The sequence below is a fragment of the Sinohyriopsis cumingii genome, chromosome 8, assembly GCF_028554795.1.
Source record: "Sinohyriopsis cumingii isolate HCF-2022 chromosome 8, ASM2855479v2, whole genome shotgun sequence".
Classification (NCBI taxonomy): domain Eukaryota; kingdom Metazoa; phylum Mollusca; class Bivalvia; order Unionida; family Unionidae; genus Sinohyriopsis; species Sinohyriopsis cumingii.
The window spans coordinates 74,959,582-74,977,186 of NC_142968.1; the positions used below are offsets into that span (position 1 = coordinate 74,959,582).

The following is a 17,605-nucleotide window of genomic DNA, read 5'->3' on the forward strand; positions in this document are numbered from 1 at the left end:
TAGAATCGATTATGCGGCATGCAATGATAATGCGACTGCAAAAACAATATTTTTATTTAAATCGATGGATTTCAACCGGGATGCAAAAGAAATTAGAATCAGAACCGATTTTGAAATGAAAAAGATTTGTAATCCATCTTTTCTAATGAAATCGTATTTGAATTTATTCAAAGCATTTTAGCTCAACCAATCTGACTTGTAAAATGATGCTACAGCCAGAGTCTGGTTTCTAGCCATAAGGGGCGAAATCTTAACTCTGTAAAAGACGGTGCTGAAAATTATTATTTTATTCAATATTTATCTCATTTGTGTTTCTATGTCAAACAACAGAACCCAGGCATATTAACCGACGACCATTCCTAAGGTGTCATTTCCAAATTTATTTGTGGCAATGCACGTCCATGTTCCTCTATGATAACGTGGACTGAAGTTCTGGATATGGACAATTTCGTACGAAGGATACGTCACATTAGCCGGTACATATGGTTGTCCCTCTGGCTAAAAATAAGAAAGAATTATGGAAATTAAAACCATTTTAAGCTACATACATCATATTTATACACATAAACTTCTTCACAGATGCGTACATACTGTGATGCATACAAATACATACATAGGGTATTTTAACTTTCTATATGGTTTGGCTATGGCTGATATGGCTGAGTATATATTATGTACGTACGTTCACGGATAAGCACCTACTTACCGAACCCCCTACCTACCCCCTACCTACCAGCCAATATACATACATATTTACATACCTGCATTCATGCTTGCATGCATGCATACATCCATCCACCTACCCACCCACCCATCCATCCATTCATCCATCCATACATACATAGATACATACATACATAGATACATACATACATACATGCATGCATACCAACATAAAATGAGTATACAAAAATCATAGGGGTGCCAGATTGTATTAATTCATCTAAAATTATACAAATATTGAACAACTCAAGATAATGAAGTAATATCTGGAAATATAGTAAGCTGGTACTGAGTGGCAGGAATATTCGTAAAGACAGCAAAATTAATTTCCTTTCGTCTAAATGAGCACAGATCCCGGAGAAAATTATTTGGAACTACAAATATTCCAACAAATTCAATCTTTTTTTACTATACAGGTTGACGTTGTTTTTGTACTTGTTCCCAACTACGAATATTGACTAATTCAGCTAAAAGAACTTTCATAATGTGAAATAAAGATTGAATTTTAGCACAAATTTGAATTTCATGCTCTTTTCCATACAGGATTAGGAAAAACATGATTTAGTAATTTTCGGGGTAAGATGAGTGGTTTAAAAACCATTTAGTTTAGAACAGTCACACACAAACACACACACACACACATATATATATATATATATATATATATATATATATATATATATATATATATATATATATATATATATATGGCTGAATATACTGTCCCTGTTAACATCTAAGTTGTTTAATACCAACAAATATAGAGTTTTCAATACCGTATCTACAATTATTCGAACCCGGGTCATCGGGTTAAGGGACCCATCGACTTTCCTGTAAACAGCCAACCATGCCATCTCGATCATTCGCTTAAAAGTCGCTGGCATTCACACTCGTGCGTTTTGTCTATTTCCAATGACCTTAATTCAACAGTTTATATCATCTGAAAGCTTCTTCTTAATAGTGCAAATATAATAAATAATTTACTTCAAGTTACCATATGACCACAAATCACTAAATTCGTATTCCACATTTGCATGGTTTGTATTGTTTCACATTTGGTTGGCTCCCATACAAGATTTTCCACAAACTGTATATAGATGTGTGATATATTCATGAACAAGTCACGGAGCTACTCTCGCAAAGTTATTCTCGAAAATAAAATCGTTAATATTTTTTATAATGGATAGGAGTTTTTAATATTTAAAAACGTGTTTCCCATCCTTTAGCCCTTGTACATATTTGTGATTTTTTCGGATTTATAACGAACAATACCCCGCAACAAAAATCATTTACTAGGCAAACATAGATATGCACTTTAAACTTTTTAAATTGTATGCATCAATTTCAGCAACCAAATATTCCTCAAACACTACCTTACGTACTTTCCCCCTTCTAAAGCTGATCGAAAGGAAGATAAAATAGCCAACTTCTTTGCATAAGGCTGGTAGAGAAACAAAGTTGTATGTATTAAAACTTGAGTTCTATAATATGTTATAGTTAGTATTGCTAGTCTGAACATAAGCTAACCCTTTTGAATTGATTCCGAGGATACTAATTATCTTGAAATCATTTTGATGGCTAAGTGAAATCGCTTTTGAGTAAGTAAGACGACCTGTCTTAATCTGATTATGTTCATAGTCATCGCCGTTAACCTTTCATTGTCAGAATCCTGCAGTAATTTTCTATACTCTAGTGATTTACATTGTAAAACACGTGTCTAAAATAGGTATCGAGTATTCAGAACTTATTTTGATTGTAAACAAACAGTGTACGTAGCAGGTGTATTAGCTTTTGATCTATTAGATTTTTCCATTGGAAGATAGATCTGATAAAGGTGGGGATGCAAACGAATTTATTGAGACACCAAAGAAAATTTCAACCAAGCAAACGAATGATCGCGATATCCTCAACATCCACCAGATATGCGAGACACGCAGTATTGAATCTAAGTTTTGATAATTGAATCAGTTATTTAGGGTCAATACAAATAGCACAGACAAGCATATTAAGGCAAAGGGTTTTCCTATCTCCGTCAAAGACGTGCCATATTACAAGTCGGTAAATAGCAGTTAATTTGAAAACCAAAAACAAGAAGAGAAGAAGGCGGTTTTTGATAGAAAAGCAAGATACTCAGGGCCAATAAGCCAAGGCGACAAAGTAGACTCATTTCTGCTGGCGAAATGGGCTTTCACATCGCAGCTCCTTTGCAATTTTCCCTTTTTGATTATTTTGAGACAATTCGTTAATTTATGTTTGGGTTAGAAATCATACAGGTCATGTAAATAGCTGTGGTCCCTACAAAAAAGAACATGCAAATGTCGTCTCTATCTGGTAATAACAAAGGCAATATATATATATATACTTACAATTTGGTATCTTGTATTCCCCTCAAGTGTTATTTCTTAGTTATTCTGCTAATAAACATTACATGGGTTCCAAAAATTTATCCGCAGCGCGAAATTGTACTTGGTGCTAATTTCGACCAAATTTCCAACAAAACCACATTCTCCTTACTGTACTCAAAACAAAATGAATGTATTATCCCCGAGCGAACAGTATCTAATTTTCTGTTTTCCCGAGAATTGTAATTAAAATAATTCATAGTTTCCCATATTATGATTCTAAACAAATAATGACAACAATATAAACAATTGTGCAACTGAAACGATACCAGTTACATGTACATCGTAAAACATTAATGCAGCTAATAAATCCAATCGTCACAACTAGAACATCGGGATTTAGTTGCATAGAGAGAAAAATGAAAGTCTCACTGTTCAAGACCAACTGGAATAGTTGTTTCGATGACTCTAAATTTCAAATTTAAGTAGACCGAAGCGAGATTTATTTCTGAAAAGATTGACTGAATTCACAGATCCATAGGTTGAGTCATGAATATTGTTGAACCTATAGCTGTGTATTTACTTTGGACTCTTGCATGAATTCAATGTTTTTTGTTGTTCTTTTTATTGCTCAGCCTAGTGTAGAAAAGCAAACTGAGTAAACAATAGAAAGATTACTAAGATTATATGGAATTACAAACTCGATTTTTAAGTAATAGTACACACATTATACCCCTCAGAATTGCTCTGACAATTCATTCATATTTTCCCAGATGCAGCAACCTATATTTCTTTCAAAACTTTTGGAGAATAAAGCTTGCTTTTTTTGCATGGCATGAGTACTCACATACATACACCTTAGATAAGAGGTAGATATGAACAAATAACAGAGAAATGAGCACATGACCGCTACAACAACACTGTGCAATAAATATAATATGGGTGGACAACAATCAACCTTAAGGTTCCTCCACGTAGCATGTGACACGTCATTGTACTTACTAAGAGGTTTAACTCAAAGTGTTATATGTGAAGAGTTGAAGAATACGTCCTAATGCAGTTCTAATTACATTTGTATTTATTTTCACCAAGAATTTCTACATTAAACATATAATTGGAGGGAGGGATCATATTTCAAGTTGATCCACACCAAAGGCAATGTGATCTAAATACCTTTCCTAAACGCATTTCTAACACAATGGCACCGTTCCGAGTAGTCACACGGCAAATGTTGTAGAGACGACGTAATGCAGAAAGATCGTAAACGTGGTCTTGTTAAGGACAAAACCAAAAAGAACATAACAGAAAGTTTGCGGGAAACCATTTATGCCATCATGTGAGGCCTGGATCCTGACAGCAGAATTACAATGAAAAATCCAGTCACTTGAAATGAGATGCTACAGAACCATCCTTGGCATCTCTTACATGGACCACATCACAAATGAAGAAGTGCGTAATGCCATCAGGCGCAAAGTAGGCCATTTTGGCCATCCGGACTGCCAATACTGTCATATACATATCATCTGTATCGTTTTCTGACTCAAATATAAGGTTCTTGTACAAAGGTCACACGTTTTGTTCCTGTCCCAAAATGTATTGGAACTGAAAGAAAACTTCAGGGGTCTTACACTAAGAATTAGATGCAGGGAAACGTGAAACAAAGATCCTGATTAACCCTTTGTTGGTAACTAAGACCCGTACAGATTATATCTAAATAGCGAGAATGTTCCAAGCGCTAGAAAAGTTTCAACTCTAAATGCATTCGTGTCTGTGGTGGAAAATGGCATTACGTTGTACAGAGCCACACTATAAAGGGCACTTTAACACGACAGGAAAGACAGTTGCAGAGGAAGCTGTACGAAAATGAAGAGAGTGTCATTAAGCCAAAATAAAAGATATCCTGCCTTGATATAATCAATACATCTGCCTACAGTGCTGAGGCGAAAAGGACGCGTGTAGACTGAACATTTTATAAGAAGCTCGGCCAAGACCCAACAGATGAACATGTTGAAATGGTGTCCAGCATTAAACACCGACCTACCTCCTATCAGCTGATCCCAAACCAGTTTTCTCTCTAAGCTACACAAGGAACGGAACCCTTGGAGGTCAATCATTTCTGAAAACATCGATCCCACGGGGAAAAAAAAAACAAAATCTGAACTCGCTGGTTTTCTCCTTCAGCCTTTTCGTGGAAAAACGGCCTTTGAAGATCCAAGCTTCTTCTTACAATCTCAACAAGATATCACAGCACGCAAGGAAGAATGCGATCGTCGATCTGATTCTTCACATCCAGCGTGATATTTTGTCAAACTTGTAAGAAATTTTCTTAAGTTTAACAAGTTTTAAATGAACTACTATGATTTCCTACAAGTCAATGGAAAGGCAATGGTTACAACAATGTCACCTGGATGTGCCAATATTTTGACAGGAAGGCTCAAGCAAAATATCCTTAATGAGGCACCTAATAAATATCATGGCTGTTTCAAGCAAATAAGACACATGATATATCTCTATATCTGTTCCACCTATGCAGAAACAGAGAAAGGCATTCTGCCACTCATCTAGCAATGGCGACCATATTTAATTTGCTAGGCTTGCATCTCTCCTTTTTTCTGATTACTGTGCCCAGGCAAGATCGGCATATTGTTTCTTTACCTGCAATTGACTTGTATTATGTGCCAGGATGGAGCGTTAGGATTAACCCTTCTCAAACCTCGATGGAAAAAAGTGTTTTGTCAGCACACACAAAAAAAAAATATCGATCAATACGAATAATGGAATGTGCAATTTATGATTCAATAAGTCATGCACTAAAATCAATTTAACGTTTGGGCTCAGAACGTTAATAATGTTTGGCGCAGATGTAAAATAACGTGAAGAGTAATCCTGAAAACTCTTCGACAGCCAACGTAAGTACGTTTCTAAGGTTAACCTTTTGAGTTAAGATTCGCGAAGTTCAATAAAAGCCGCTCTATCATATTATTTTTAAGTGGTTATGCTTATATTAATATGTTTTGTCTTCTGTACAACGACGTAGAATTATTTGCCCTAGCAGCAGAGAAGGCTGCTGCCCTGTTATGAAGATTTCTGGCGCTCATGGTTTTTATTTGTCTTGGGGACTGGAAGATTTATTTTCATTTTAGAGAGGAAAGTAAATGGACATCGACGTTCTTGCAAAATATTCATTATATTTGTTTATACTTTTGGACGGTTTTAGCAAATATTTATATAGACTTTTTTTTCTACTTTACAATACTTCGAATATTTATATCGAATATAAAGTTGCTATGCTCTGATTAATGGATGAATCATTGATTATAATTTCCTATATAGAAAATGTCCCATGTATGAGTTGTAACCATTTGAACCTTGCAACAAATCCTTATGACATAATAAGCAACGTTTTAAGTTAAAGAGTCAACATATTTGCTAAAATAATCTATATCAAGGAAGAAACTCACATTGCTAAAGCTCCAGTTTATTACTGGTACTGGATAACCAGTTACTTCACAATGCAAATTAATTTCTCGGTCTTGCATAGCTCTTTGTGGCGATGACCAAACACTGACAACATCAGCTGGAGCTGTAATGTCAAAAATAAAAGTCCTATATTTATATTTCTGGGTTCCTCGACCACTTGTTCAATACATGGAGGTTTCATATACACACACCACCACCACCACCACCTCTACAATTACCACAGCAACATCATTAAGTATGCGGCTATAGTTGATTATTGTTACCAAAATTACTATTAATATATGTTTCTAGTGTTACATCTACAACTACTGCCACTATAGCGCAACTGCTACTACTACCACTACTACCATTGCAAATACCACTGCTTGAATATCTATTCATGCTAGTGACATACATATCAGTACCATACCTCTGCCACAAGAAAGAAAGTGAACAGACAAAAATAGCTGTGATATTTCCGTCTAATCCGCTACAGTCATTAAATATATCAGTGTAGCTGTTGCCGTGCTGCTGGTGCTACTATTATCAACACCACCACTAACACCACATCAATGAAGTGTATAGCAACATCAATACATATTACAACTGCTACTACTATTTTTTTCTAATACATAATAGTACAAGTAATGCTACAAGTACGTCACGACGCAAATCTTTTATATACATTACGAAACAAAAGTAAAATCAACAATTTGGAGCTATTTATTGTTGATACTTTTTATTTTTGACTTATATTCACTTTAAATGTAGATGGCATGGATTCTTGAAGACTACATATTGTGGAGTATTCTAGAGGTTGATGTTACAATTGTACACCACAATTAAAAAAAATGATTCCATGTTATATACCTAATCAGTGCCGTAAAACTCTTTCATAACCGTTTAGATCAAAATGGTTTCTAAGTGAACTGGAAAAGACCAATATTTCTTGAAGAGCATATTTTGTAAAATTCAACATATAATTTACCTCCCTAGAATAACAGGTGAAAACAGAAAGGACAGATTTTACGGTATTTGAAGTTAAATCCCAAATAATCCTAGAATTACAAACAAAAGTCCAATATAATAATGTTCAGAATACATTTTACTGGTATTCAAAAATAAATCCCACGCTGAAAGTGTTGATGTGCCTGTGGTGACCCGATTAGTAATGATGTACTAACATTCGATCGTTGAATCACAGTTATAATATCCAAGATTACATCAATATAATAATTTCACTATAAATCAAAGTCACAATTTCCTAGAATTTTATCTCGATGAACACCTTATATTTCCGGTTAATAAATAATTTGATTAAATAAATTCCAGCCCAAACGAAATACAGTACACAACTCTCAGTCTGATTTCTGCTTCAGATGTTATTGCAGAATAATTAAGTTTCCCGACAACACGATTTATATAACAAACTAGGACGTAAAAAGGAAAATCCGGAATAGGGAATCAGATTTGTTGTACAAAAAGAATTGCAAGATCTATTACAGTAGAACATGTGACTTTCATTGCATAATCCAGGGTCTAGCTATTTGAGAAGTACAAATGTCCTTGGCCCAGTTTAAGAGAATAATCCTTATTGTAATCTTTTGTTGTTTACGAAATTTATAACTGATCATTTGACAAGGGCAGCTATTAGATCAAATTTTACATTCACAAAAGCATATAATGCAATAAAAACAAATAAAGAAAACCCACTAACAAGCAATGAAAATTAAATATACATAACAGTACTCTAGGGTGCAACAGCTACAAAAAGTAATTTGATTCGTGGAATTCGACACATTCATGAAAATACAAAACTTTTCTCATCAGTGTTATGTAATGGGGAAAATAAGATATATGCTTTCAATACTAAACGAATATTCACGACGAGAAAACAAAAACGTGTGCAAGACAACATGGTGTAAACTATCAGATAAACTTATAGTTTATCGTTAAGGGATAATAATGACATGATCAAAACGATACAGGATGTCACGTTTTGAATTTTAGAACAAGTTACATGCTATGTTAAATGAAACATAATACATACACAAAGGTAATCGTTGATTGGGAACTCATTAACAAAACCAGTGTGGAACAAGATAGCATTGACATATTGAATGATACGAATAAGAAAGGACTTATATTATTTAGAACGAAAGTTTATATGCATTCAAAAGTGTTTCTATCAAGTTAGAGGTTTCATTCAATTCATACTATAACACATCAAAACATAGAGACACTCAAAACTGAATTGAACTCTAAAACTGGCATAGTTGCTTCCATTCCGTGATAAAATGGATAGATTAAAACATCAAATAATTAAGTACAATTGAACTAGAAAAATAGAAAACAAAGCAATTCGTATATGTCTCGCGCATATTGTTTCTCGAGTAAAATTTATGTCAAACGAGAAATAAAATATATAAGTGATGTCAATTCTACATTTACCCAATACTAAGATATTGAACGAAGTGGACTATTCTCTATTTGAAAAGTGACATTATTCCACAGGCAGTAATTACTAATAATTTATAAAACTATGCTCCGTCAGTTTCCTTAATAGAAATTGCAAAGAATATATAATTTACAGAAAATTGGAATTGAAAATCAATCAATCAGATTTATAATTAAAAGTTAAAGGTTACAAGCCTGACAGTAACTTATATTTAAATTTTACTACTTGTAAATAATCGAGCGTTGCTTACAAATCCGACTTTAAAAATGTAGATGCCATATGAGCATGACCATAAAAGTACAGACACTTGGACGGTGTTTAGTTTATAATATTGAGTATATTTCTGATTAAGAGAAAATAAAATATGTTTGTAAACGGAAGATCTTATCTACGCGCGCAGATGTCAAATCAGTGGACGATTTGCACGATGTTGTCATCTGCAGCAGACAGCATGCAAATGGGGATTAAAACAATTTTCAGCAGACATTTATACAAACGAGTACTAAATAAATTTGCCGACGATTATGAAAGTGGAATTGAAATAGTGTGGCCACATGACAATTCAGCTCTGAGATGTATTGTCCGATGCTAGTTTTTATATAGGAATGGCAATGAATCTCCTCAAACACCTGTCTCAATCTTTAGCCACCTGCAACCAGCCACAAACTTCAAATCGCCAGATGGCTTACAAATGAATTGATAAATCTTACAATAACCATTTCTAAATCACCAACAAAACAGTTTAGTTGAAAAGAATATCATTATATTTATATTGTTCCTAATTTAGTTCCATTATATTTATATTGTTTGTATTTAATTTTTTCAAGCCATTTGAGGGTCACATTTCTCGCAAAACATGAAGCCATTGGGACAGTAAATGCTAGGTCCCTGATATTACTGATACTTTGCTTCAGCAACATCATTATAATAAGGATGGTTGAAGCGATGGTGGTTATGATCATAATAGCAAAATCGAATTGTAATTATGTTGTGCTGATTATTATGTCGACTTGATCTTCAATTCTGAAATCTTGCTTACTCTCTGCTATACTGATTGTTGACTTTTACCTCTGGGTAATAGATGGATGTAACGCGATTACCCAAAGCCATATTTTCCTAAAATGAGCATGATACACTCTCCTCGGAGTCGACAATGCAAAACGGCGGCTACTGGGAAGAAGATATTCTATAAAATGCCCGTAGGCTATAATTGCTTCATTGCAGACTGGGTTCCCGCTATCGATGCAACTTACCAGAAAGAGGAGTTGCGCCTCGGTCTCAGCCATCATCATCAGATTTGAAGAAACATTTTCTGAGACTAATCAGTTGCATATCGAGTTGGGCCACATCCGATGGTCATAAAAGCCTTGTGTTTTGGTTTGCTTCTTTTTTCATAATTTTCAATTATTGAACAGGTTCTTATGTATAACGGCGATCCCAAGGGGTTTTAGATGGCTGCCTGTATAGCAACAAGGAAAAGATGGGTTGTTGTATAGAGTAGCGGGTAGCGGGTAAGTTCAGCTAGTTCAATGGGTAGTGGTAACGGATAAATTCAAATAGTTCAGCGGGTAGCGATTAGCGGATACAGGTTAAGTTTAGCTAGTTCATAAACTATACCAATAAAACAACGCTTGGAGGGGGCGGGTGTGACAGGATATAGATATAGACATAGACATACAAAACATATACAACACGTAATCATTAAAATCGACTAAAAATAGGATTTGTAGACAAAGCGAATAAATATATTTTGGAGGCATATGAATGGCCCTGGGTAAAGGCCATTGTTTTCTTCTTTTTGTTCTCTTAATTTCTTCTTTTTCTCCACCAACTTCTTATTCTTTCTTGTACTTTCTGAAGAAACACCAGATATACTATCCACACACGAGAAAGATAAAAAATTAACACAAACTGAATCAGAATAAATATTATGATCAGAATAACTCAATCAGAATAAAAATATATATGAATCCTTTCAAGGATAACTATTATAATCTGAATAAAAATAAATCTAAATCTGAACAAAAATAAATCTGAATCCTTTGACAAAGTCAAGGTTAAATATTATATATACACTGGTCTGACATGTATATATAGGGACCCATGGCGTTTAAAATGCAGTCATTTGATATTTTGCAGTCAAGATGAAACGATCGCATCATGTCGTGGAGAAAAGAAAAGAAAGTAAGAGCAGAATCGTGACTTAACACCTCGCACAGTAGCTGAAATATTAGCTCAGTTTCATGCCAGCGAATTTGAAGATGACATGAGTGAGCCAGAATCCAGACCCAAAGATTCTACATGCAACCAAAGTCTACCACCACCACCCTTAGTAAACCTTCAAAAGTACTACCACATTGGAGTGACGGAAAAGCGCTCCTCTAGAAAATTTGGAACCACAGATTACACTTACATGGCGAAGTTCAAAGATTTCAAGTCCGAAATACCGTTGAAGAAAGCAGAGGGTTTTATCACAGAGGTGTGGGATTCTCTGTTACTCACACTAAAACGGCAATGTCAAGCCAAAGAAGACGATCGATTGACACTTTCTATTCATCACGACAGTTTGAAGTCCCCTGTTTGGAACGAGTTGAGCAGACCATCAGAACTGAAGCTTTCCAAAATCATCGACAAGTTTCAACACGTGCAGCAATCAAACGACAAATTGCACATCGCTGATGGAAAAGCGACACTGTTCATGACCCACGATTCTCTTCCCCAAGAGACCAGACGCAAAAACATGTTTTTGCTTGACGACCTTCGCAGCGCCAAAAAAAAGAACCTCGCCAGAATTAACAACACTCAAGACAAGATGTGTTTAGCCCGTGCCATCCTCGCAGGACGAATGTATGCCGACAAGATCGACACGTTAGATGGAAAAGAGCCTGGACAACTATTCAACGATCGGACCGAGCGAAACCACGAATAGAAGAAGAACACCTGTTACAGCAAGCGAATCTATCCAAAGACACACATTCCGGGATTCCTGAATTGGAAAATTGCAAGGCTTCTTGGCTCCACGTTACACCTTGAAAGTACAGTTGTAAAAAATGCATGGAGCTCTATTGCTTTGAGGCAAAGTTTTCAAAGGCGAGAAAACATCCACGTCTATTATCACGATGAACATTTCGATGCCATCACCAATATCGCCCCATTCCTGTGATATAGTTATTACTGTGAGAAATGCGACTATGGCTATAACAATCGAGAGCAACACAAGCATTGTGGATCGAAATGATCAGGATATTTGTCCTCTAAACCCTGTCTTGACGAAAGACAACAGCGAGTGCTTTACTCAACTTGTCAACGCACTTTTATCAGTCCCACCTGTTACAAACAATATCAAGAGACGCATGGTTCACAGAATAAAAGTGCTTGCCAACTGTTGTGCCCTACTTGTATTGTAGACAAGGCATACGTACCAACAGTTGCAAGGCACGCGTATATTCAGGAAAGAAATGATGTCACATTTGTCGTCAAATCGTGGACTGGAACACATATGCAACATTCAAGAATACCAGCCCCAATATGAAGCAGATGACCAGAAGAAAGGCAATTTCATCTTTTTTTATTTTAAATGCATGCAAGAGATTGGCATTCGCATTCCTAATTTCTGAGTGGCTCATCGAGCGTGCGAGAAGTGCATCCAAGAACCTATCTTTAGTCATTTCCCTCACTGCAGCAAGATTCATGGAGGACGTAAAAAATCGTTCGGGGAGCGAACACGCTAGCCTATTTCGCCCAATGGATCTAAGACCACATAGACGAGACGTGGATTGATTGATTGACTGATTATATTTTTACTGTGCATTAGCACCAATATACTATTTAGCGCCAAACAAAAGGTTATATGTAGGGTTATTTAAAATTGGTAAAAGGTTTCGTATTGACCAGCGATATAAAACCAGAGTTAAATGTAAAACGACAAGATGAGCAAGGAAATAAATAAAGCTTCCCGATCCACGTGGAATGTAAATGGTGTATCTTTATGATGACAGATGAAAAGATGTTGAATGTAAAGGACGGTTTATGCATTACTTAAAACTTCTCAACGTGGTTGCATAAAAGTTTTAGCATAGAATAAATATTTACTTCTTTTAAGAATTCTAGAATACAACTAACGTGTATTGTATCAAAACGTTCCTTCATGTCATGCAGATTTTAGTACTGATCAGGCGTAGGTTGTAGGTCAAAACACTCCGTCACAATGTGCTTAACAGTGAATGGTTCATTACAAGCAACGCACTCTGGTGGGTCTTCACCTTTTGGTATGTGTGAGTGGGTTATATAAGTATGTCCAATTCGAATTCTTTCAATGACTACCTCCTGTCTACGGATGATTCTTTAGGAAGGAGTCCATTCTCCTAGGGTTGGCTTGATTGCATGAAGTTTGTTATTCACTGCATCATTCCATGATGCTTGGCACTTCTCACGTAATAACCTTTTGATACAAGGTTTAAAATCAGTGTACGGTATTTTAAAATCAGATGGTTCTTGAGTAAGGTCCATTTTAGCAGCGCGATCTGCTTTTTCGTTACCTTTAATACCAATATGGCTTGGTAACCAACAGTATATTATATTGTGGGAGACACTCAGCTCGGTATTTTTGACGAGAATGTTTTTCAATAATGGGTTCTCTAGTTTTCTATTGTATAGTGACTGAAGTACTGCTATTGAGACGGAGAAGATGATGCTGTTTAAAATACACTTGTTTTCGATATATTGCAGAGCAAGGTATATTGCTCTGATTTCGGCTGAAAAAAAAATTGATGTGCCATTTGGTAAGCGGACGTGTGTTGTATTACTTCCACTAATAAAAGCTGCAGCAGCCTTTTCCTCATCCTTTGATCCGTCGGTATAAAGTCTTGTGTAGTTTTTGAATTCGGTGAGGAGTTCATGATAAGAGTTGTGGAACATGGACGGGTTTGTCTCAGATTGTTTTCCCATCATGTAGCGTAAAAAGTACTTTTGATTGTTTAAGCAGCCAGGCTGAAGTTTCGGGAGTTGACGTTTTCTGAATTTTGAAAGATCAATTTGTATACTGTCAAGGCTGGATGATATTCTAATGCCAAAGAAAGAAATGGCGTTTGGTTTATTTTCGAATAAGGTTTTGTATTTGGGTTAAGAACAGCCGAAGAAGCAGGGTTTAGAGGGTTTGATTTTAATTTGAGAGTATACTGTGCGGAAAGCATTTCTCTATAATGTGATAACGGTGGTTCGTTCGCTTCAGCTAGAAGGTTTTCACGCGGGGATGTATTAAATGCTTCCAGAGCGAGTCTTATTCCTTGATGATGAATTGGATCAAGCATTTTCAAATATGACTTTCTGGCTGAGCAATAAATAACGCAACCATAATCCAGTTTGGAGAGAACAAACGTTCTATATAAATTGAGGATTACGCTTTAAGCAGCACCCCAGTCAGTGTGCGCTACTACTTTAGGTTCTTTACGTGTGGAATAAAAGTCAGTTTTCTGTCGAAGGTAATACCTAAAAGCTTTGTTTCCTCAACAGCTGGAATAGGTGTTCCGTCAAGCGTGAGTTTAGGTTCGTCGTGATGTCTTCTTAACTGACAGATATGCATACATACCGTTTTTGATTTCGAGAATTTGAAACTGTTAGTACTGGCCCCAATTTGGAATCTTGTTTATATTTGGTTGTAGTTGTCTTTTGTTTGTATGTATGTGCTTTGATTGATAACATATTAGAAACTAATCAGCGTATAGAGAGCAATCCACACCAGGAATCAAACACTTGGTGATGCTATTCATTTTGATCTTGACAAGCGTCACAGATAAAATACTACCCTGAGGCACACCCATCTCTTGCTCGTGCTGATAGGGTAGAGCCCACTCGTACTTTGAATTATCTGTCTGAAAGAAAGTTTGATATGAAAGAGGGCAGACTGCTTTTTAGAACCTGATCGTGCAGGTCATTTAGTATCTAGTACTTCCTTATCGTGTCATAGGCCTTTTCTAAATCAAAGAAAACCGCTACTAAATGTTCCTTCTTGATAAATGCATCGCGAATACGTGTTTCCAGTCTAACCAGATGATCATTGTTACTTCGGCCATATCGAAAGCTACTTTGGAAAGGAGATATTAAATTGTTAGTTTCCAGGTACCATACAAGCCGAGAATTGATCATTCGTTCCATTGTTTTGCACACACAGCTTGTGAGTGCAATAGGTCGATAGCTGTTAGGATCTGGGCTATATTTACCTGGTTTGGGAACTGGCATTGCTGCTTCTTTCCAAATGTTTGGTACATTACCAGTAATCCATAAATCATTGAATATTTCCAGAAGAACTATTCATGGATGTTCTGGAAGGTGTTTCAAAAACTGGTAATGTATTTTGTCAGGCCAAGTGGATGTATCGTGAGCCTTATTCAGAGATTGCATCACCTCAAACAGTGTAAACGGTTGATTATAACTTTCTGAGTTATTCGATGTGAATTTCAACCGTGTCTTTTCTTTTTGAGTTTTAAATCTTCTGAAGACTTCTGAATAATTAGACGATGAGGAATTGTTTGAGAAACTATCAGCAATTATATTAACTATGTCCAGTTTGGTATTAAAATTCTTGTTGTTTAGTTTGAGATGTCGAAAGGAATTGTCTTTTCCCTTTCTATTTTGTTTTTTGCGGATTCTGTCCTAAACTTTCTTTATAAAGGAACGAGAATTTAATGTTGAAACATTTTTTCCATGACGCTCTTTTACTTTCTTTAATCGGGCGGCGGGCCTAGACCCGAACAATACGGTACTTCGTGAAATTTTCGGGCGTTGGACGATTATTAAATTTTTTCAGAGCTTCTCGGCGTTGTATAATGGCCTCTTTACAATCTTTTGTAACCCACGGTTTTGGGTTCTTTCACAGTTTGGATTCTTCTACAATGTCGGTTAAATCAGATGTTAAATAATGAAAAGCGTTATTGTCGTTTAACACGGTATTCCTGTTAAGCCTACCTATGCAAAGTGTTTCAAATTTGGCCCAGTCGGCCTTCTTTAAATTCCATTGTGTAATTGTTTCGTCAATTGTAGCGTCGGTGTTCTCAAGAGAGATTGGAAAGTGATCACTGCTGTGCAGGTCACCAGCGACCTTTCATTCATAGACCAAAAGCAGCGATGGGGAACAAATTGTCAAATCCATACTCGTGTATATACCCTTTCCTGGATGCAAATATATCGGTGGTTTGTTGTTATATAGAAACAAATCGTGTCTAGAAATGAAGTATTCTATTTTGTGGCCTCGGTCACTCATAAGGTTTGTTCCTCACAAAATGTTATGGACATTAAAATCCCCGAGTAAATCAAATGATGCGGGAAGTTGTTGAACAAGTTTGTCTAAATCGTGTGGTACCACGTTGGTGTTTGGTGGTAAGTAAATAGAACAATATGTCGAATGACGCTTACAACAATGGCTTGCAGATTTGTGTTTAAATGGATGACATTATGAGGGGCTTTATCGTTCACAACAAGAGAAACTACTCCTAAGGCCATGTTGTTAACATTTTGGGAGTTGGTGTTAAACAGGGAGTAGTTTTTAAGTGTAATGTTACCTGTATCTTTCAGGAATGTTTCCTGAAGGCATAGTACCACAAGATCATGTTCGTTTAAAAGGAGGAGAATATCGTTGTAATATGCTCTAAGTATTCTACAGTTACATTGCATAATGGTGTTTCTTCATTATAAATTTAAATTGAAGATTGTGGTGCTACGTTAGACCTTATGCTGAGGCGATTTGTGTGGTTATTTCTCTGGAGGAAGTACAGGGGTGAACGTTTTGTTTGTAGGTCTGGAGAACCTTGAGCGCATGGAGCAGTGTCTTCTGCATCCCTTTTCTAAATGTCTCCAAACCTGTTATAGAGTTTGATGGGGTCATCTGACCCCTCATTTTGCCTGTTTCCATGATATATTTTATTCTTTGGTGATTTCCGTGGTGGTGTATTAATAAAGGTTTTCTGAGTAGATGCCGTGTTTTTCTGCGCTTGGTAAGGGGGTGGGGTTAGAACTTGGTTTTGAATCTGATGTATCTGTTTGTGTTTGAGCGTCCTTTGTTGTATTCGGATTGTTCTTCACTACAGTGAAGAAGGATGGGCCAGGATGGGCTGGTTTGGCCTGTACGAGTTTCTGGCTTCTGGATAGGGAATGTTAGATGTGTACTTTACCCTCTGTATTTTCTTCTCCTGTTTCCAGGTATTACAATCCCTTCCTCCCCCGACACGGGACGCAACCCTCGGCAAACAGGTTGCCTCTACCTAGTCGCCTCTAACGACACGTAGTGAGGCACGTCGGGCCAATTATACAACGCCGGACCCGCATGGGAGAAACGAGACGTGGAGCCCAGAGGACATCGAACGTTACGGAGATTGTTATCGCCATGCCACAGTGATGGCTTACAATTTCTCGGGATACGATGGACAATTTCTTTTGAGATACTATACGGAGCGAAGTACCGAAAGTCGGAAAGTGACTTTGAATGGAGCCAAAATCTTTTCCATGCAAGTGGGAAGAGAGCAGTTTAAAGATGCAATGAGTTACTTAGCTATGTCTTTCAGCCGAATTACTAAAACGCTTGGAATGACAGAAATTACCAAAGGCTATTTCCCGCAATTTTTCAATTGCG

The 17,605-nt window shown here is 36.4% G+C and overlaps 1 protein-coding gene across 1 annotated transcript in view; it reads right to left on the minus strand.

Moving 5' to 3' along the window:
• Window positions 1-272: 272 nt before the first annotated feature.
• LOC149793844 (uncharacterized) overlaps window positions 273-17,605 on the minus strand; it is a 119,451-nt gene continuing 102,118 nt past the window's right edge. Inside the window, exons 11-12 of the mRNA XM_089966476.1 lie at window positions 6,527-6,648; window positions 273-498 (exon numbers count right to left, since the gene is read on the minus strand). Of these exons, the coding sequence (XP_089822602.1) occupies window positions 343-498; window positions 6,527-6,648 (278 nt within the window). The 3' untranslated portion in view covers window positions 273-342. The remainder of the gene's footprint in view (window positions 499-6,526; window positions 6,649-17,605) is intronic.